General features: G+C 41.5%; 3 protein-coding genes across 10 annotated transcripts in view; 1 reads left to right on the top strand and 2 right to left on the bottom strand.

Annotated features, from left to right (window-relative positions):
- CUTC (cutC copper transporter) overlaps positions 1-13,817 on the bottom strand; it is a 51,544-nt gene extending 37,727 nt beyond the window's left edge. For 2 of the 4 annotated variants that reach the window (XM_089898022.1, XM_022569088.3), the window contains exons 1-2: positions 3,619-3,779; positions 275-346 (exon numbers count right to left, since the gene is read on the bottom strand). In XM_089898022.1, coding sequence (XP_089754148.1) covers positions 275-346; positions 3,619-3,679 — 133 coding nt within the window. In that variant the 5' untranslated portion in view covers positions 3,680-3,779. Of the gene's footprint in view, positions 1-274; positions 347-3,618; positions 3,780-10,087 lie in introns of those variants that run through there. The other 2 variants (XM_089898024.1, XM_089898023.1) reach the window with 2 other exon arrangements.
- On the top strand, positions 3,843-19,573 carry COX15 (cytochrome c oxidase assembly factor COX15). The gene is made up of 9 exons (XM_022569082.3): positions 3,843-4,071; positions 5,499-5,689; positions 7,729-7,851; positions 8,142-8,328; positions 10,159-10,326; positions 12,374-12,455; positions 14,382-14,536; positions 16,068-16,181; positions 17,100-19,573. The coding sequence occupies exons 1-9, from the start codon at positions 3,982-3,984 to the stop codon at positions 17,229-17,231; spliced, it is 1,242 nt and encodes a 413-aa protein (XP_022424790.1). The 5' UTR covers positions 3,843-3,981; the 3' UTR covers positions 17,232-19,573.
- ENTPD7 (ectonucleoside triphosphate diphosphohydrolase 7) overlaps positions 13,908-20,108 on the bottom strand; it is a 75,806-nt gene continuing 69,605 nt past the window's right edge. Inside the window, exons 14-15 of one of the 5 annotated variants that reach the window (XR_016388145.1) lie at positions 18,696-18,781; positions 13,908-16,430 (exon numbers count right to left, since the gene is read on the bottom strand). The gene's annotated coding sequence lies outside the window, so the exon portion shown is untranslated. Of the gene's footprint in view, positions 19,762-20,108 lie in introns of all 5 variants that reach the window. The other 4 variants (XR_002643918.3, XR_016388144.1, XR_016388146.1 and 1 more) reach the window with 4 other exon arrangements.

The raw sequence follows: 20,108 nt of genomic DNA, 5'->3' as shown, positions 1-20,108 counted from the left end.
CCCGCATGCAGCAACAAAGACCCAACGCAGCCAAAAATAAAAATTAAAAAAAAAAAAATTGGTTAGTAAGCACTATTATGGACACCTGACTCAAAATGTAACCTACTGGGGAAGTAGGACTAGACGATCCGTAGGTTTTCTAGTTGGTTGGTTGTTTTCAAAAGGATTACTGGGATCCTTAGAGATCACAAAGGTTCCTAAGGTCAGTTCACAGGATTCATTTTCAGACTTTTAAAAGGACTGCCAATTGCCATGATTTTCTAATTTCTCTTACCTCCTCTTTCTGCATTTACAGCCGACTCCACTGAATCAACACACACTTCCATGAGAAACCCATTTGCTGCTCCTAAAATATACAGAGAACAATGAAATTTCATGATGATACTATCCATCCAGACCACGTGACCACAGATATTTTACATTTTGCTGCCAAAATCCAAATGTCTAATGGACCTAGAGACTGTCAAACAGAGTGAAGTAAGTCAGAAAGAGAAAAAGAAATATCATATATTAATGCATATATGTGAAACCTAGAAAAATGGTACAGATGAACTGGTTTGCAAGGCAGAAATAGAGGCACAGATGTAGAGAACAAACGTATGGACACCAAGGGGGGAAGCGGCGGGGGTTGGGGTGGTGGTGTGATGAATTGGGAGATTGGGATTGACACGTATACACTAATATGTATAAAACATAACTAATAAAAACCTGCTGTATAAAAAAATTAATTAAATTTTTAAAAAAGAAATTATACTGAGAAAAATATACACTGAATGCCAAGTTAATCTTCCTAAAACACAGACCTCGTCATCACATTCCCGGTCAAGATTCTTTCGATGGCTTCTCAACACCTGCAGAATATGTTTAAACTTCTTCATAAGGTATGTATATTTAAGAGCAGGGATGGATCTCAAATCCTGACCAGACAACTGATTTGTGTGATTCTAGACAAATTACTTAGCCTAAGTTTTCTATAAAACAGAGTAGGTTTTAGTACCGAACTCAGAGTAGTGAGGATAAAATGAGATAATTCATTTCAAGTGTATAGTACCCACTAAGTATACAAAAAGTACTAGTTGCCATTAATTAACTATACATTATTTCCTCTATATGCCTCAAGTTCCCCCTGATCCCCATCCCTGCTCTTGGTTATGCCATCTCCTCAATCCACAGTGCTTCCAGCTGTATCTTTGAATGCTAAAATCTTCCAAGGTTCATGTCAAATCACATTTCCATGATATTTTCTCTCTCCCAAAGTAGGAAATTGTATCTCCCTTTTCTGAACTCATATAACTCTTCATAAACTATATGTTCCTCTTTAAAGCACTAACTCATCTCTTTAAAACATTATTTTCTCATATTATTATTTATGTAGATAGGTGTCTGATCACTCTTACTTGACCTAAACTTCCTAAGTAAAGTCTTTATGTGAGAAATCTTTATTATTACCCACAGTAAGTACATTGTCTACCACAGTACACAATAGACACACGAAGATTTACTAAAGGCTGAATATTTATAAATTCATAAAAATTCATGTATTTACACTAAAGAGTGTGATGAAAACAGAGTTTTGAATTTTTTCTGTAAGTTAAGCACATACTGTTTTAAAAAAATTAAAACTACTGAATGCATACTTAATAATGCCTAAAAGAATGTTCACCACATACTGATAATTGTTACTACTAGGTGGTGAGATTTAAAGTTACTTTTACTTTCTTCTTTTTACTTTTCTATATTGCTTGATTTTTCTACCCGATGTTGCTTTTATAGTTTTTTTTTAAATCAATTTTCAACTTGAAAAACAAAAGTCTATCATCCACTAACATCAAACTGTAACTGCCTCATTTATTTAGGAGAAGACTATCAGAAAGAGCTAAGTGACACTCTGTGCTCTTAACCAACAGCACTGCATTAATTCCATGGTTTTCCTGATAGCCACCCACACCAGCTGTCAGATCAATCTAACTGAACAGTGAGTGCTGCAGGGGTACCATTTGCCTCACACAAGAAAACACCTTGGTGGGAATTCCCTGGCAGTCCAGTGGTTAGGACTCGGCGTTTTCACTGCCAGGGCCCGGGTTCAATACCTGGTAGGGGAACTAAGATCCCGAAATCTCGTGGCTCAACCTTGGCCAGGAGAGGGTGGGGATGCACACTTACAGAACAAACTTACAGTTACCAGGGGAGAAGGATGGGGGGGAGGGACAGACTGGAAGTTTGGGATTGACATGTACACACTGCTGTATTTAAAATAGATAACCAACAGGACCTACTGTATCGCACAGGGAACTCTGCTCAATACTCTGTAATAACATAAATGGGAAAAGAATTTGAAAAGAATAGATACATGAAAATGTATAGCTGAATCACTCTGCTGTACACCTGAAACTAACACAACATTGTTAATCTACTCTACTCCAATATAAAATAAAAATTAAAAAAAAAAGAGTAAGGCAATTGTCCTAAAAAAGGAAGTTATTTGTAGGGATCAAAGAAGAGAACATTTGTTTGGAGCAGCAGTTCTCAAAGTGGGGTAGTCCAGTTAACTCTGAACTAGGGCACTCTAACACACTTTCAGAGTCCGTACAGTGAAAATTATTTTCATAGTAATACTGAGACTTTGCCTTTTTCACTCTCATTCTCTCACAAGTGGAGTGGAATTTTGGGGAGGCTACTTGACCTGTCAGATTGAATGCAGAAGCAGGTATGAGAATTCCATTTAGCCAGATGTTAAAGAGATCTGCAAAAATACAAAAACATTGGCACTATTCTCACTATTTTTTGTTTGCTCAGGAAAATGGTGATTTTTTTTCATAAAAAATGTTAACAAGTAATGGGTTTATTATGTTTTTTTCTAGTTAATAAATATTTTTTAAATTCCTGTTTGATAAAATAAAAATAAAATTTTAAAATTTCCTGTTTTAATTTCTAACGTGGACAATATCGATAGATTTAACCTATATAAATAAAAGGTCTTTGAGGGTCTGAATAATTTTAAGAGGGCCAAGGGGTCTTGAGATTAAAAAGTTTGAGAACTGCTAGTTTGGAGGAACCAAGAGTTTACGGAGGACGGACCTGCCAAATTCCCTAACACCTGCCATGCCAGCGCACCCTGGCCCGTTAGGAAGAACTCCGGGCTTGGAGCAGCTAAGCTCTGCCACTTGGGAGGGGTGTGGCTTTAGGGACAATCCTCGACCCCGCCGTAGAAGCTGCAGGTTATTAAGCGGTCCCCACAGGTTTGGCACTGAGCTCAGCGCTAGACACTGAACCATCACAGCGGTGCCGTGAGGGCGTACTGGTATCCTCAGTGGAGAAGGGAAAAGCGAGGCGGAGAGAAGTTAACCAACTTGAATACGGTCGCACGACGAGATGTGGTGGCGCGGGGATTCGAACCGGAGCCGGGCCACTATCGCCACCAGCCCCCGGGTTTCCACACGTTTAAAGCCGGAATGACAGAATATACCAAACGGGGGCGAAGGGGGGGGGTGCTGAGAGGAGAGGGGAAAGTACTTCCAGGGAAATCGCGATTAACCCACTGGCCAGAACCACCGCCGGGCCCAGCCCTCACCCGGGAGCGAAGTCGGCCGACCGCCCCCTCCCCGCCCCCTTCCGCACCCGCCTTTCCGGACGGTATCCGCGCTCGCTTCCGCCCGGACGAGGCTCCCTGCCTCTTCATGCTCCACGCGTTCCTCCCACGTGCGTCTTCGGTTTCCACTCAAGAGTCCGGGTTCCAGCGCGCGCAAGCAGACAGGCGCGTCCTCACGGCTGCGCACACCCCAGCGCGTCCCCGATTTCCACGCCCCAGCAGCCCCCGCGAAAGCCCAGGAGCTAGCGCAGGCGCAGTCACTGCTTGCCCCGGCCTTCTGAAAAGGAGGGGCTCGTTCTGCGTGACCCGGTAGTGCTTCTCGAGTCGGTGGCGGAGAAAGGAGACCAGGGAGTGCAGGAGTGTGTAGGTGGCAGTTGTGCACTGTTCATAGTATGCAGCGATTACTCTTTCCGCCCTTGAAGGCAGTGATGGGGAGCCCGTGTCTCCGGGTCTTGATTCCTGGGGCGGCGCCTAGAACACAGGTACCGCACAGCAGCGGACTGAGTCGCGGAAGCTGGCATGGGGTGAAAGGGCCAGGACAGGGAGAATAATTCTCACGCGTCACGTTTCCGTAGCTCCTTGGAGTTCACGACGCATTTACTTATGTCTAGGGCCCCTGAGTTCGGATCTGGACTTACCACTTAGTAGCTGTGGGCTATTAGCCAAGTTGGGTAACCTTTCTGTGCCTCAATTTATTCATCTGCAAAATGGGGATAACAGCACCTACTTCATAAGGGTTGTTGCATTAAATAATTTAATATACATAGAGGCTTAGCACATAGTAAAAGCACAGTGATTTTTACCCATATATTTGATTTTTGCTCAAAGCTCCCGGATAGTCAGGTTAGGGACTATAACCCCATTCTACAGAGAAAAGTAAATTGAGGCTTAACTTGTCTAAAGTTACTTAGTTAATTAGAAGCAGGATAGGGAAAACATGGGTGTTTGGACTTTTAGGGATAGAGTCAGGAGAGCGCGTTTATTCGCTGAACTAATAATTATTGCGTGATTAATATGCGTTAGGACCTGGGAAGGAAAAGATAAAATACCAAAAGTTTCCTGCCTTAGAGGAAGTCACAGTTCATTCATTTGTAACTGATTTGTCAAATCTTTATTAAGGTCTTGTTATGTAAGGGGACTGTGTTTGAAACGAAGTGTGCAAGAGGGAAAGAGCCAGACTGACTAGACATTGCTGTCCCACAGCTCATAGCTTAGTGGGAGATGGAGACAAACCTCTGTGTACTGAATGGTACAATACAGTGTGTGATGGAGAGGTATAGTGTGCTGGGAGAGTGACCTGTTGCAGATGTGGGGGAGTCTGGGAATACTTCCTAGGGGAGGTGACATCTGAGATCTGCAGTAGGTATTATCAGTCAGGGGACCAGTAGTGCCCCGGTCAGAGAAAAATCATATTTAAAGACCCATAGGAGAGGGCTTCCTTGGTGGCTCAATGGTTGGGAGTCCGCCTGCCGATGCAGGAGAAACGGGTTCGTGCCCTGGTCCGGGAAGATCCCACATGCCGTGGAGCGGCTGGGCCCGTGAGCCATGGCCGCTGAGCCTGTGCGTCCGGAGCCTGTGCTCCGCAACGGGAGAGGCCACAACAGTGAGAGGCCCGCGTACAGCAAAAAAAAAAAGACCCATAGGAGAAATAAAATAATCCATATTTAGGTGCAGAGTTAAGTCTGGGGGAAATATGCAGAGACCAGAAGGTTCAGGTGGTGTGGGGATGGATTGGAGGCAGTTGGGAGTGGATGTAGTCCAGATTAGAGATGATGATTTAGCAGGGCAGTAGCAGTGGAAATGGGGCCATTCAGGGTACTCCACACCAGACAGAGATTGAGTGTGAGTAGCAGTGGAGTGAAGCCTTTCCCTCTTTCTCCAGTTGTAATTTGTCTGTCTTGATCCTTAGTGTGGTTGCAGCTGTGGGATCAGGCGCCCCTTGAGGCCAGGGCAATACAGCACCATCTCTGAAGTAGCTTTGCAACCTGGAAGGGGTACAGTGTCCCAGCCTTCAAAAGCTGCTGAGCGGGTGGTGGGCCGATGGCTCCTGGTCTGCAGTGGAACAGTGGCTGGAGCAGTTATTCTTGGTGGAGTAACTAGGTGAGTAGTTTGTTCATAGTGAGTCAGCTATTTGAGTCATCATTAAAGTGCAGGATGACGGAGGGGGAAGGGACCTTAGAAATCATTTCATCTAGCTCCCTCATTTTACGTATGCAGAAACTGAGGCCTACAGAGGGAACAGGTCTGATGGCTTGCCCAGCCCTAGAACAGTTTAGGGTTTTACTAGTAGAAGCCCTTCATAAAGACTGGTTCAGGTCTTACCTGTTAGCTGTGCATTGTTTGTGTATATTTCCCCCTACAATCAGAGTTCAAATTTGTCACAAAATTTTTGTACAGTTTGTTTGAATTAAGTGCAGATAAGTTCCATACCTCTCAGTTGGTTCCTATGCATGCCTGTTAGGTCTCTTTATAAAGAGATTTTATAGATTTGGATTCTACTCCCTCCACCTCTCCCACCCCCTTTGCAGTTTTTTTGTTGTTGAAGAAACCCAAGTCATTTGTCCTTTTGGATTTTCTCACAGTCTAGATTTTGCTGATTGCATACTTATGTTGTTTAACATGTTCCATTGTCCCCTGTATTTCCTGTAAACCACTTGTTGTTTGATCAGATTCAGGTTGGGGGGCAGGGGCAAAATACTTCATAGGTTATTAGAACATTCATAAATATCTGGTGTCTATTAGAGATGTCAATAGCCATTGATGATCATTGCCTAAATACATTATTTCACTAGAGTTGCAAAATTGTAATAGGTATTTTATTAGCTCAACTATAAAGAGAAACTTTCTCTCATCAGCAATTTGGTTATCCTAAGGTACAATGTGTTAGGAAAGGCAAGATAAACACTTGATTCCTTTCCTTTTATTTACCAGTTTTCAAAATAAGAAATTGGTTCCCAAGCACTCTCCAAAGGTGACCAATAAGGTGAGTTTTTAAGTATTAGGAGATCCTAGTTTTAAATATATTTGATATGTTTCAATCCGTTGTACTGAGATTTGCCCAAATTGTCCCATCTTTAGTCAGTGGGAACCTCTTCAGACTGGCTCCAGAGTCTTTTTGACAGGACCCTAGTAACCTTTGATTCCTTGCTTTCTGGTTAAGATGTTCCAGGTTTGTCGTGTACATTTCCTGCCTCAGACCAGAAATCAGCTTTTTTACTTTTGGAATCCTGACCCCTTTTGGTGAAAATACTTTATAGTGTTAATAAAGTATGTGTTCCTCAAATTCTCTCCACATTCCCTGTGCCCTTATTTCAAAATACCTATGTGTTATATAGGCTGTTATGGGAAACTACAACAAATTTGAGTTGTATTGTCTTTAAATTCACTCAATAACCTAAACCGATTTATATCTGTAGCAGTCTCTTCTCCCTGTGTAAATGATATTGGTCGGGGCTTCCCTGGTGGTGCAGTGGTTAAGAATCTGCCTGCCAATGCAGGGGGCACGGGTTCGAGCCCTGGTCCGGGAAGATCCCACATGCCGTGGAGCAACTAAACCCGTGCGCCACAACTACTGAGCCTGCACTCTAGAGCCCGCAAGCCACGACTACTGAGCCCGCATGCTATAACTACTAAGCTCGCGCGCCTAGAGCCCGTGCTCCACAACCAGAGAAGCCTCCACAATGAGAAGCCCGCGCACCGCAACCAAGAGTAGCCCCCACTCACTGCAACTAGAGAAAGCCCGCGTGCAGCAATGAAGACCCAACGCAGCCAAAAAATTAATTAATTAATTAATTTAAAAAATAAAATAATATTGGTTATGCATTTAGGACACATTTCTTTCGTCTAAGGGTTGGTTTTATCTGTTAAGGAATGCTAGTGAAAGAAGTAAGGAGAGTTTAATGAAATAGTACAAGGAGTAAAGAAATTTGTACCTGATAGCAGCTGCTTCTGACAAAATTCTAAGCAGTAAGAAGAGAGCAAGTTGTCAAAAGAGGAAACGATGAAACGATGTGTTTACCTTTATAGGGGTCAAGTTCAGATCCACTTGCTGCTGTAAACCATTTATGAATAATCCAGTGTGGTGCACACACATATACACACTCAAGTTTAATACACTCAGATTTCTTTCCTATCTTAAGGTTGACAGAGTCTGGCCTCTCAATGGTAGATTGGCATTTAATAAAGGGGATGAAGCCACCTACAAGCCAAGAAGAATGGGAAGCAGAATTCCAAAAATATCAGCAGTTTCCAGAATTTAAAATGTAAGTATTATAGAAAATCAGGTAAACTTCCCAGTGGGCCCACGCAATCTTTTGCTTATTTAAACATTTCAGAATGTTTAGGTTCCACGATTTTTCAATATTTGGTTCAGTTATGTTTAGCGAGCTCCCTACGCTAAACCTCCAATTCCAAAGTGATTCTGAGGTGGCCGATGAGGAAGAGGGCAGACCAGTCAAGCTTTAAAACTGAGAATGTTCCTGCATTCTGTCAAGAAATAAAAATTAGATGAACTTTTTTCTCTTTCTTATTTTTGACGTCCCTTTTCACCCAGCTTGAATCATGATATGACGCTGGCAGAATTCAAGTTCATCTGGTACATGGAGTACTCACACCGAATGTGGGGTCGCCTTGTAGGCCTCGCATACATCCTGCCTGCTGCCTACTTTTGGAGAAAGGGCTGGCTCACGCATGGCCTGAAAGGACGTGTTCTTGCCCTCTGTGGTTTAGTTTGCTTCCAGGTGAGATTTACTCAAGTTTGGGAAACCAGAGATGTTCTCAGGAGCCTCCAAGTTGGCATTGTTTTTAACGAAGTAATCTTTGAAACAGTGTAACAGAGTGGGTAAGAGCATGGATTTTAGTGTCACAGGCCTGGTTTCAAGGCCAAGCTCTGTCACTTAGTAGGGCATGTTGTCTAACCTCTGTAGGCTGTGCTTTCCTTACCTGTAAATGGGGACAATAATAGAACCTACCACTTAGGTTCTGTGAATATTAAGTGAGATCATGCATGTAAAGTGCTTAGAGTAGTGCCTGGAATCAGTAAGCACTCAGTAAATATGTTTTTATGTCACAAGAATTGGAGTTTCTTTTCCATCATGGCTTTCCTCCTGGGTTCTTGTATCCTCCCTTTTTCTAACTTGCCTGCTCTATGGGGAAGTGGGATCCCTATACTAGAATGGCTATAGAAGCAAATAGGGAAATTCCAGAAGAGAGAAACATTCTGTGGGATAAAGAATCTTAGAATACAGATGTAGCTGAGAGCTGAAAGTATAAATGGTGATTAAAATTATATAAGTTGAACTTCTCTCTTTTCTTAAGGAAAAGAGCTTTGAATGACTCCCACAGTTAAGGGGTTAGGGAAGCCTGAGAGCCAAGGAAAGGAGTGTTAGAGAAGACACACGTGAGTATTTGGGTCAAGGTATACAGGCCCTAAGGGAGAGTCTCAGAGCATCAAAGAAATACCAAAATTTGATCAGGAGGAAGCTAATTGGTTGATTTAACTCAAAGTGGTAAGAATATGAACCGATGAAAAGGAATTAAGGAGGGAGATGTAAGAAACAAAATAAAGGCGACAGAAAAAGATAATAAAGAGTTAGACATTAATAAAAATCTAATAGAAACTAGGGAGGATTGGTGAAACAAAGTGAAAGTTTGTTTCAGAATTAAAAAGAAAAATAAAACCTACTTAAGATAGACTTCCAGGGAGGCAAAAATTTGAAGATGGCAAGAGGAGGAAAGTGAGGGCTGGCAAATCACACTGTATACTCCCTCATCTTCCAGTGTCCTGTGCAGATGAAATCACGATAATTAGAACATCTAGGGTAGTCTTGAAGGGGGAAAGAAATACCCAAAAAGACTTCCTGAGGAGTATATATTTAGAAAAGGTGGGATTCTCCCATCTCTTTAACATGATTATTGGCTGGGGAGAGTCAGGGTGAAAGGGTACCTTATCTGATATGACTAGAACTGACAGTTGTTTGGTTACTTGAAAAAGTCAGTTAAAACAGGGAATCATAGAATAATAATACATACCTTAAACTTTTCAACTTAAACATGTACTTTCATTACCATTTTTTTAAAAGAGGAGTAGAAATTTAGACACTTTCAAACCAATTTGCCTGAAAAGCCTTATAGATTTTTGTGACTTCCCCCCAAACCTTTATAATTGTCTTTTTCCACCTAACATGACAGTAATTGTTTTTAAGCAGTTATCTTTGTCAGGTTTCTCCAAAGCATCTAGTTTTTGTAAAATCAGCTGTCTTTTTACTTTCATATTTCACTGGTTTACATAATGTTAAATTATGCCAAGTATTTGTAAGCTTTTGCCCAAACACACTTTTGTGTACTTTTCTATATTTGGCTTCTACTTCAATAAAATGTTATTCTAAACAGTGGTGTAGTATTTTTGGTGCTGTATGTGGAAATTGGGTAGGTCTCAATTCCTGGGATACTGGGGATATGGGAGGGTATGGAAAGGAGGAGTTAGGTGGGAGTACTCACTTTCTCAGAGAGTAAAGTTGAATAAACAGCTTCAACCTTGTTTTGTTTGCCTCTTCTCTTTTTGGTTGCAGGGCCTGTTGGGATGGTATATGGTGAAAAGTGGCTTAGCAGAGAAACCAGATTCCCATGACATCCCTCGGGTCAGTCAGTACCGCCTTGCCGCCCACCTGGGATCGGCCCTTGTGCTTTATTGCGCCAGCTTGTGGACCTCGTTCTCGCTGCTGCTACCTCAGCACAAGGTGAAGTCAGTCTGTATTGTTTACCACACCTGTACAGATGCTGACAGGGTCAGAGAAATGGAAATTCTGGTACTAATGGGAAGTTATTTGTCAAAATGCATGCATTCCCTTAGTAACACCTATCAGTTTTACCAGAAGCTAGATATAACCAAAGTTTAGAGAAACAGTGAACTTTGGAACTCTGGATAGCTTTGGGACGGCAAAGTAAAAACTGCAATTATTCTTTTGGGCTGGAGCAGCTTATTCAAAGGAGAATTAGTATAGGTGCCAAATATTTTGTCAGCATTGCCTATCAAGAAAGATGAAAAGATGAATTTTAGAAAAAGGAAAGAGTACCAACAACAAGAGATACCCCAACCACTTTACTTCTGACTCCCAGAGGGATGATGGATGGAGAGGTGAGGAAGACCAGAACGAGAGCTATTTGTAGACCTTAAGTGGTGTGCAAGAGTGACGCTGAGTTGTTTGTTCTTTATGTGGGGACCCTACCATTCAGCAAATCTAACAAAATAGTAAACCGTAGTGATCTTGCTTAAAAGTATTTTCTCTGTATGCTGATTAAAGGAAAACACTAGGTATTTTTAAAATGAGTATTATTTTAGGTATTAAAGTCATGGTTGGCCTGCATAACCTGTTCATGGAGTGAAGTTTAGGATGATAGTAGGACTTTTAAATAGAATCATCCAGTAGGTACTTGGAGCCAGTGGTCTGGATCCCAATAAGGACAGGAGATGTTGACTTGGCAGTCATCCCACAGGGAAGCCAGGTGGGGCTGAAACATTGGTATAGTAGATAATCCACACCTGAGTAGTTCCTGTTCCTCTTACTTTCAAAGGCAGACTTCTAAAATGAATTGACTACATCCGTAGCTGTACATCCTGACAACCCATTCTTGTTTTCCAGTTCTTGTCATCTGGCTTCCCCACCCACCCCTATATATACCCAGCCACACATTCACCTCCACACTTATACACATGCCCATACTCTCCTAAATACTCTCTACCAAATGGTACTCTCAAAGGTTACCAATGACTTTTTAATTATTAATTGTTTTTCTCTTTTTGTTTATTTATATTCTGCACTAATTACAGAAAGGATTTGAGATGCTAGTCAACCACATAGAACTGTGCTGTCCAGCACAGTAGCTACTAGCCACATGTGGCTATTTAAATTCTAATTAAAATTAAATAAAATTAACTTTATATAAACAAACTTGTTATCGACTTAAACTTTAAATAAAATTAACTCTTTAAAAAATTTTCAGTTGCTCTAGCCTCATTTTAGATCCTCATTAGCCACATATTGGACAGCACAGCTAACAGAACATTTCCGTCATCACAGAAAATTCCAATGGACAGTGCTGATACACCGTCCTACAAAATCTTAGTAATGATGCCTAACTCTTCACATACTAGATTGTAAATCATTTGAGGGCAGCACTCTGACTTTCCTTTGTATCTTTATGGTTATATGTGTATAAAGTTCTTACTAAATATTTGTTGATTCACTGATTATTATCACAAGTTGGCTACAGTAAAAATAAAAACAAATTTTGGCTTTACCCAAAACACTAAATGCAAGAATCTCTACTCTAGGCATTTTATGCAGTTTCGATTCTGATTATATTTGCTAAACATGAATTATTACACACAGCATGAAAATCCAGTTCTGTACCTTAAGTCACATCACTTTAACCATGGTGAAGTGTTTTCCCGTGAACAATGCAGATCATTCAGTTACTGAACAGATATATATTGAATACCTATATGCCAACTACTGGGCTAGGATTACTATAATAAGCAAGTCAGATGGCAGTTCCTGCCTTCACAAAACTTACAAGATAGCAGGGAAGACAAATAGTAAATGTATAAATTTAATAAAATTTAGATAGAATAAAATAGAATATCTGCTGGGAGTACTTAACCTAGTCTAGGGGTCAGAGAAGATCTGACCTCAGATTGTCTCTGGGGTTTGGCCTTGGAGATCTTTGCTGCCTTTCATAGTTCCTGCATTCAGTTTATCTATGCGATTTTCTTTTCTTATTTAGTTGCCTGAAACGCGTCAACTCCTGAGGTTGAGACGATTTGCTCATGGAACTGCAGGCCTGGTGTTCCTTACGGCTCTCTCAGGTAGGACTCTTCTTATCAAAGATGGCCTAGCTTCATTCCACATTCAGGTGGGATTTCTTGCCTAATGCTTTCCTCCTGTATCTTTATATTTCCTTTTCATACCTGCCTCTGTCATATACCACCATCTTCATCCTCTTGTTTTTTATTCCTTCCTCCCTTCCCCAAATCCTGCTTTCCAGTTGGTTGAACAAAAATATTGAGTATCTATCTGGGTCCAGACTGTCTAGGTTCAAATCCTGGCTTTACCACTTGTGAACTACATGACCTTGGACAAGCTATGTAACCTCTCTGGGCTTCATGACCTCATCTATAAAATGGGGAAGATGATAATAGTTTGAGTAATATACGTGAAGTGCTTAGCACCTCACATGTAGCAAAGGCTATGTAAGTGTTAGCTGTTGTTATTATATATACATTATTGTTATTATTATTTTTGGCTGCGTTGGGTCTCTGTTGCTGTGCGTGGGCTTTCTCTAGTTGCAGTGAGCAGGGGCTACTCTTCATTGCGATGCGCGGGCTTCTTATTGCAGTGGCTTCTCTTGTTGCAGAGCATAGGCTCTAGGTATGCAGGCTTCAGTAGTTGCAGCACGTGGGCCCCAGAGTGCGCGGACTTCAGTAGTTGCGGTGCGCAGGCTGTAGGGCGCGTGGGCTTCAGTAGTTGTGGCTCATGGGCTTAGTTGCTCCGCAGCATGTGGGACCTTCCTGGAGCAGGGATTGAACCCGTGTCCCCTGCATTGGCAGGCGGATTCTTAACCACTGCGCCACCAGGGAAGTCCCGACATTATTGTTATTATTACACTACACCAAGATGGGTCCGACAAAAGCCTGTCCTCAAAGATGGCCTTAGATGGGGAGTTTACTGGGGCAAAGAGACTAACACAGATCTTTATCATTCTTCAAATCACACCTCTACCTCTCTTGCTCTGGAACTGCCCTATACAATTATCAGTAGCCTCATGTGACTATTTAAACTTAAGTTACTTCAAAGTAAATAAAATTTAAAGTTTAGTTTCTCATTCACATTAGCCACATTTCAAGTGCTCAGTAGCCACGTGGGTGGCTAGCAGCCACTGTACTGGATGGATGACAGATATAGAACATTTCCATCATCTTAGAAAGTTTGATTGGACAGCACAGCTCTAAATAAAACCATCAAACCAGTGATCCACCCAAACCTCCTCCCCTTTTTTTGGTGGAAGAACATGAATTTTGACTTTATAAATGCCATTTATAAAAATAAGGAATGTGACTTAACATACCTGAATCTTTGATCATAACTAATGGATCAGTTATCCATTAAATTCATGGATACCTTCTTTGTGTGTTTACCCAGGATTTAGTTTATAAGATTTTTTTGAGCACTTGAGGAAGACAGATAATAAACAACAAAACATAACATGTCAGATAATGTTTGGTGCTTCGAAGAAAAATAAAGCAAGATAAGGGGATAGAGGTGGGGTGGGGGAGGGCTATCTTATGCAGTATAGGATAACTGGGGAGATCTCTTTGATAAGGTGACATTTGAGTGGAGACTTGAGGAAGTGAAGGAGTAAATTAACTAGTTCCAGAATAGATGAGTAGTTCTCAGTTGGGGAGGTAAGCAGGACATCACGATCACTAAGGGAACTTTTCTAAACTAATATGCCTCCTCTAGAGCTTCTAGTCCACCCCTCTAGGGGAGGCATCCCAGAATCTTGGTGTGGGAATAGGTAAGGATGCAGGGGTTTTTTGGGTTTTTTTAAGTTTCCATGGTGATTGTGATATATATTCCCTGTTTGAGAACCTGTGCTATTGATCTTTCTATTCTCTGACTATTCCTTTTGTCTAACTCTGGGATAATAAACATTTTCTATGTCAGAACTAGTATTTGATCTTTGATCTCTTCTTTCTTTCATTTTAATAAATACTTTTTATCTTGGAATACAGGGGCTTTTGTGGCAGGGCTGGATGCTGGGCTTGTTTACAACTCCTTCCCCAAGATGGGAGAATCTTGGATCCCAGAGGATCTCTTTACCTTCTCCCCTCTCCTGAGGAATGTTTTCGAGAATCCCACCACGGTGCAGTTTGATCACCGGATTCTGGTAAGACTGGCTGGTGGTTACTGGCTACTAAGGACAGGGAGCCTCTTAACAGGCTCTGCGGTGTCTGAAGCACTGATGGCAACGCTGAGATGGTAGAGTGGGAATTAGATTTCCGTTTCTTTTTAGGAGAGATTTAGTACCAGTTTTCTGATGTGACGTTTTTGTCTTAATTACCCCCCACCCCTCTAGCCAAATTCTGACTTTCAGGATACTGCCACCTTCTAAAAGTTCAAATACGCCTTTTATCATCTGGCAAATGATAACTCCCCTCAATCCTGCACACGCATAGGAGAGTCATTTTAGCAAAAATGAGGCTGAGTAGAGAAGAGAGTACAAAGACAGTGGTTGCTGAACACACAGCTGTCAGGGCTGAACCAAGACCCCAAGGAGCTAAAAGCATCATAAATACTCATTTTATTTAAGCTAATATTTATTAAGGGCCTGCTATAAGATCAGCTTGGTGGCCTGGGCACGATAAATTGGAGCAGGGAAAGATCAGCAGCAAGGAGACCCGGGAGAAGCAGTAGTGCTATTGTAGTAATGCCGTGAGAGTGATGGGGTTCAGGGCTTAATGGTGGGACTGGGACTTGAGAAGCTTGGTGAATCTGAGAGAGGTTGTAGGGAATAGAAGGCTGGCTGCAGGAATAAAGGTAAGGAAGGATCAAAGGAGATCCCAGAGTTTCTCCTGTGGCATGTTTAAAACACACCAGCAGAAATGGGACTATTGGAATGAGTGTTGAGCTAGAGACAGAGGATGTCATCAGACTGAGGTACGTTGAGTGTGAGATGATAGTAGCGCACCCAGAGCGAGGCCCAGGGGCCTCATATCCAGATGGAATGCTGGGGCTTGGGCAAGTTACCTTGTGTGGGCTCAGTCCCCACTGCCACACAGCATTTTGGAATAAGTCAGGTCTGGTTGAAATTGTCATTGTGGACAGCTCTGAAAAGGAAAAGAAATGAAATTGGTATAGAAAATGATACAAAAACATTCTGCTTGACATCATGGAAGGGGGATGGAAACCCTCCTGCCAGCTGCAGACTCTCTTTCTGAAGAGGTGGAAATGAAAAGGAGACTTCAGATCATTTTCAGCCCTAGCTGGCAGCACCACCACCTCCTCTAGTCACAGCCCAGGGAAACAATAACCCTCATGTGCTGGTGTTAGCCCTGTTTTAAAAATACAGGATTGGAGTAGAGATAAAATTAGGGATAAGGATGAAAAGAATAATTTAAAAACCGAGGGCCACACCTGGGGGACACCCACATTGGAAGGTGGATAAGACTGCTGAGTGTGTATAAAGTGGTACGTGCAGAAACTTTAGGTGGAGCCATGCCTGGTTGGCATTGAAGTGGCAAACAGAAGAGGAGCGTGGAAGAAGCTGAGGAGGAGTAATCAGGTGGTTCTCTGCCTGGGAGGGGAAAGTGCTTAGTGGTTATTCAGTGGATCTAGTGGAGTTACCTGTAAGGTGAGCAGAAACCAGGAGGGTGGGACATTTCTTCCTAGCACTTGATGAGACTCTTTCCTCCCTGCAGGGAATCACTTCAGTTGCTGCCATTACAGCACTCTACTTCCTCTCCCGGAGAATTCCCCTTCCTCGAAGGACCAAGATAGCAGCAGTGACTCTGCTAGCTTTGGCTTACACACAGGTATAAACCACTTCTTTTTGTTCTGAAGTTGTCCTCAAAACAAAATTTAGGAAGAAAGGTGACAGACTAGGAGAAAATATTTTCAATATTTATAGTAGACTAAAAGGTTAACAACCAGAAAATAAGTAAAGGATATTAATACACAATTCTCACAAGAGGAATGATGAATGGCCAATAAATATGAAAAGCTGTTTAGCCTCACCTGTGATCAGAGAGGAACAAATTAAAGCAATGTGTGCCATTTTGTACCTGTCAGATTGGAAAAAAATGAAAAAAAAAGGTAAGCAGATGTTGGCATGGGTATAGGAAAATAGATAACCTTTGTATACTCTTAGCGAGAGCATGAGTTGGTATAGCTCTTTTTAGTTGGCGTTTGGCAATATCTTTTGAAGTGTTAAATGTTTAATCCTTTCATCAAGCATATTGACTTACTAATGCCTGCTCTGTCCAAGGAAATTCATTGTGGAATTACTGTGATAGTGAAAAATTGGAAACAGCCTAAATAAACATCTATGGTATATCCATACTGTGGAATACTGTACTGTAGTTTAATAAGATCTCAAGACATACATTAAGTGAAAAAAAGCAAGTGACAGAACAATATATTTTTTTAAAAGCACCAAGCTGTTTTTCTATAAACATGTACACAAAAGTATAGGTGTGTAGAAACAGATAACAGTGGCTAGCTTTGGGGAGGAGAACTGGGCTAGATGAAGGATAATTAAAAGGCATTTTAGGTTTATCTAATTTGTTTGAATTTCCTTTGTTTTAAGTCTACTTGTGAAATTTAACGATATATGTTTTAATGTTCTGATGGGAGAATGTGGAGGATTTGTGTATCTGGTTATCCATGCCAGTCATTTCAGCTCTGCATATGTGGTTCCTACTTGGCTTACTGCTTTCTTTCCTTTGTAACAGGTGGGCTTGGGCATTAGCACTCTGCTGATGTACGTCCCAACTCCTTTGGCTGCCACTCACCAGTCGGGCTCCCTGGCTGTTCTCAGTGTTGCCCTTTGGCTCATGAGTGAACTCCGAAGAGTCCCAAAATAACTCTCAAGGATCAGCTTCCTAGGACTGAAACTGTGCTTCTGAGAGATTATCATCAGAGAACACAAGAACTTGAACTTTTCTGAGAGGATGACCTTGGTATACCAAGTGGTTTCCAAATCGATCAAGTTATTTAAATTGTTTGCCTGTTTTGGGGACAGTCACTGAATCAAGAAAGTCATTAAGTATGGTTATGCTAAAGGTTCCTTTTTAAATCCATTACTTTTTGTGTTGAAAATCAGATTTAATGTAGAGAAAGAATTGTCTGTCATTTGTTTCTTAACAGCCTCTGTCTCAGGATTCTTAAATGTTGACAAGCTGTTGGTTCTACATGCATAATCTCTGTCTCCTTGACTTCCTGAGTCCTGGATTCTGCCTATGTAGAAATTCTTTATGGTCTCAACTTCACTTCTATCACGTAAAGATTCAAAGGGATAGACTGGCATACCCTAAAGTAGCCAGATAGCCTTCAGCAAGAAATAGCTGTTGTCTTCTAGTGTTCTGATTTTCAAAACTGGGGAAAGGACTAACCTAGATCCTCCTGAGATAGGGCTGTTACATTACTAGGTGAGATGAATGGAATACAGTATAAATCAGTTCCTGAAAGGGTTTCTCAACAGCCTCATGGATAAGAAAAATATGGCCTTGATGGTATAGTACATGGACATCTATTCAGGTATTTAAACAAACTGTTGATTAATGAATGTGTGATTTTGGCCTCTATTGATATTTCACAGGGCTCTTATTCAACTTTATTTTTTAAATCAGCAATTTGAATGAAGGCATCAGAAAGATTTGAGAGTGGAGCAACCCAACACTGCTGATGTAATAGAAGACAGTTACAACTCAAAACAGTTCCAGAGTGGCACCATGAAGATGAAATTAAACAGGTCATAAATGTAGCATCTTCATTTAAATTATAAATAGCTTGTATAAATTTGGGGTAGAGAAAACTGGCTTATCATTTTATATAAAAAAAACTTAGGGGAGGGACTTCAGTTGGACACAGGCTCGACATGAACCAGCCATGGGATGACACTGATAAAAATTAGTGGTGTTTCAGATTTTATCAATAGAAGTGTCACAGCCATGGTCAGAAGACCTCAATGCAAATGCTGCATTTCACTCTGGGTACCACATTTTTTAAGGAGGATATATATCCAGACAAAGGGACCAGGATGGTGAGGAGTCCAGAATGTGTGTCACACAGGGAATACTTGAAGGAACTAGGGGTATTCAGCTGGAGGAGAACGTTCAGAGAGAAAACAAGAATCCTGCCCTTGAGAAGTTGAAGCCCCTTCGTGCAGAAGGAGGAATGAGCTTCCTTTGTGCTGCAGAGCTGGGAGCAGTGGGTGAAAGTTGCAGAAAGTTAGTTTTTAGTTTTGTAGAAGGCAAGAGTCAATTGGACCAAATCAAATGCCCACGAGGGTCAGGCTGGTGCTGAGTGGCAAACTGGAGAGCACGTACCTGAATAAGGGACTACACTGCTGCTGAGTGCTGGCCTCTTGCTGCTCTGCAGGTCCAGAGTTGTCAGATCTGATTTTTCAAAGAAACTAAACATCCAGATTTTTATGTGAATGCTCTCAAGTCTTTTAGGACATTATGCAGGCTAAACAGATCTGGGAGCCATAAATGACCTAAGATTTGCCCCTGTACAATCGCTGGACTAATGATCTCAGTTCCCTTTCAACTCCAATATTCTCTGGGTTTCAGTGTGACTAACAGTGTATCATTCTCAAATGGTTCTTAGCAAAATACAGTTAGACAGTTTGATTCTTAAAAAGTCCTGCCCCCTGGAGCTGGTTCCCAACTTCTCTCATGTTAGAATCTTTCAGAATCCTATCCCCAGCCTCAGCCAAGACCAATTAAATCACAATCTCTGAAAGCAGTAATAAGCGAATTCCCCAGGTGATTCTGATGTGCAAAGTTTGTGAACCACTGCCCTAGGCTTTAGCAGCCTAGTTACCTTAGAAAGTTTTGACCAGTTTATTCCCATTCCCTCCAAATTTCCACCCCACCCTATCATCTCATTTAATCTGCTTTGTTGATCCCGTTAGTGTGCTAATGGGGTATCACCTCTTCTAGATAGAATTCTCTAAAGAAGGGGAGCTGCAGTCACTGGGGCAGGTTGCCATACCATCATCTCCTGATCCCCAAATTAAGGTTGTTCTTAGTTAATAACGGAGTCTGCAGAGGGCAGCCTGATCCAACTCAAAGAACCACATGCTAATGCTGCTACTGTTCCCTCCAAAAAAGGAGCACTGAATGAATTCAATAAGTTTAAGTTGCAGATGTTTTACTTCATTGTTTCTTTTATTAAAGATGAGTAAGTTTGGAAAAACAGATCTGGTTGCATTGAGTGATACAACTATTATGCCCATCTATGAGCTCCTGGTGAATGGATATTATCGGAATTATTTTTGTTTGCATTATTCCCAGCACCAGACACATACCAAATATTGCACGAATGAATGGAAAATGGATGATTACAAACTGATGTCCCAGACACTGCTTTCAAAATAAGTCATCATACCTAGAAGATGAAATGGACTTCCCTTAATATTTTCAAAAGTCTCTCAACAATTCTGTCAGTTGTTTTTAAAACATCAAAGGAGATTAATACACCTGGCTTTCTTAATCAACCCAGAATAGCTTTGTCTTTAACTTAGACTGACAAATGCTGTCCATTTTGGCAGGGGTAATAATTAGCCACTGCCTAAAGTGATGCTGGCTGCAAAGACCAACACTGATGATCATAATAGTAGGATAGCCAGTTTATCTTCAGCAATCCTTCCAGTCCTGGCATGAATGGTGGGTTGTATACTGGCATATTTCACATATATACCCATGTCCCTGCATAAGAATGCATCCCCTCTCTAA

This window comes from Delphinapterus leucas, chromosome 16 (assembly GCF_059928025.1).
Source record: "Delphinapterus leucas isolate spDelLeu-1000000601 "Yukka" chromosome 16, BTC_Dleu_Yukka2, whole genome shotgun sequence".
NCBI classification, from domain to species: Eukaryota; Metazoa; Chordata; class Mammalia; order Artiodactyla; family Monodontidae; genus Delphinapterus; species Delphinapterus leucas.
The sequence above is the reverse complement of the archived record's forward strand: the minus strand, read 5'-3'. Positions and strand labels throughout refer to the sequence as shown.

What these genes read in the sequence shown, in the direction of transcription:
- COX15 (XM_022569082.3), top strand. Translation starts at nt 3,982, where the DNA reads ATGCAGCGATTACTCTTTCCGCCCTTGAAGGCAGTGATGGGGAGCCCG. An exon ending in GTGGTTTAGTTTGCTTCCAG is followed by an intron (nt 8,329 to 10,158) that starts GTGAGATTTACT and finishes TTTTGGTTGCAG; the next exon opens with GGCCTGTTGGGATGGTATAT. An exon ending in AGTTTGATCACCGGATTCTG is followed by an intron (nt 14,537 to 16,067) that starts GTAAGACTGGCT and finishes TCCTCCCTGCAG; the next exon opens with GGAATCACTTCAGTTGCTGC.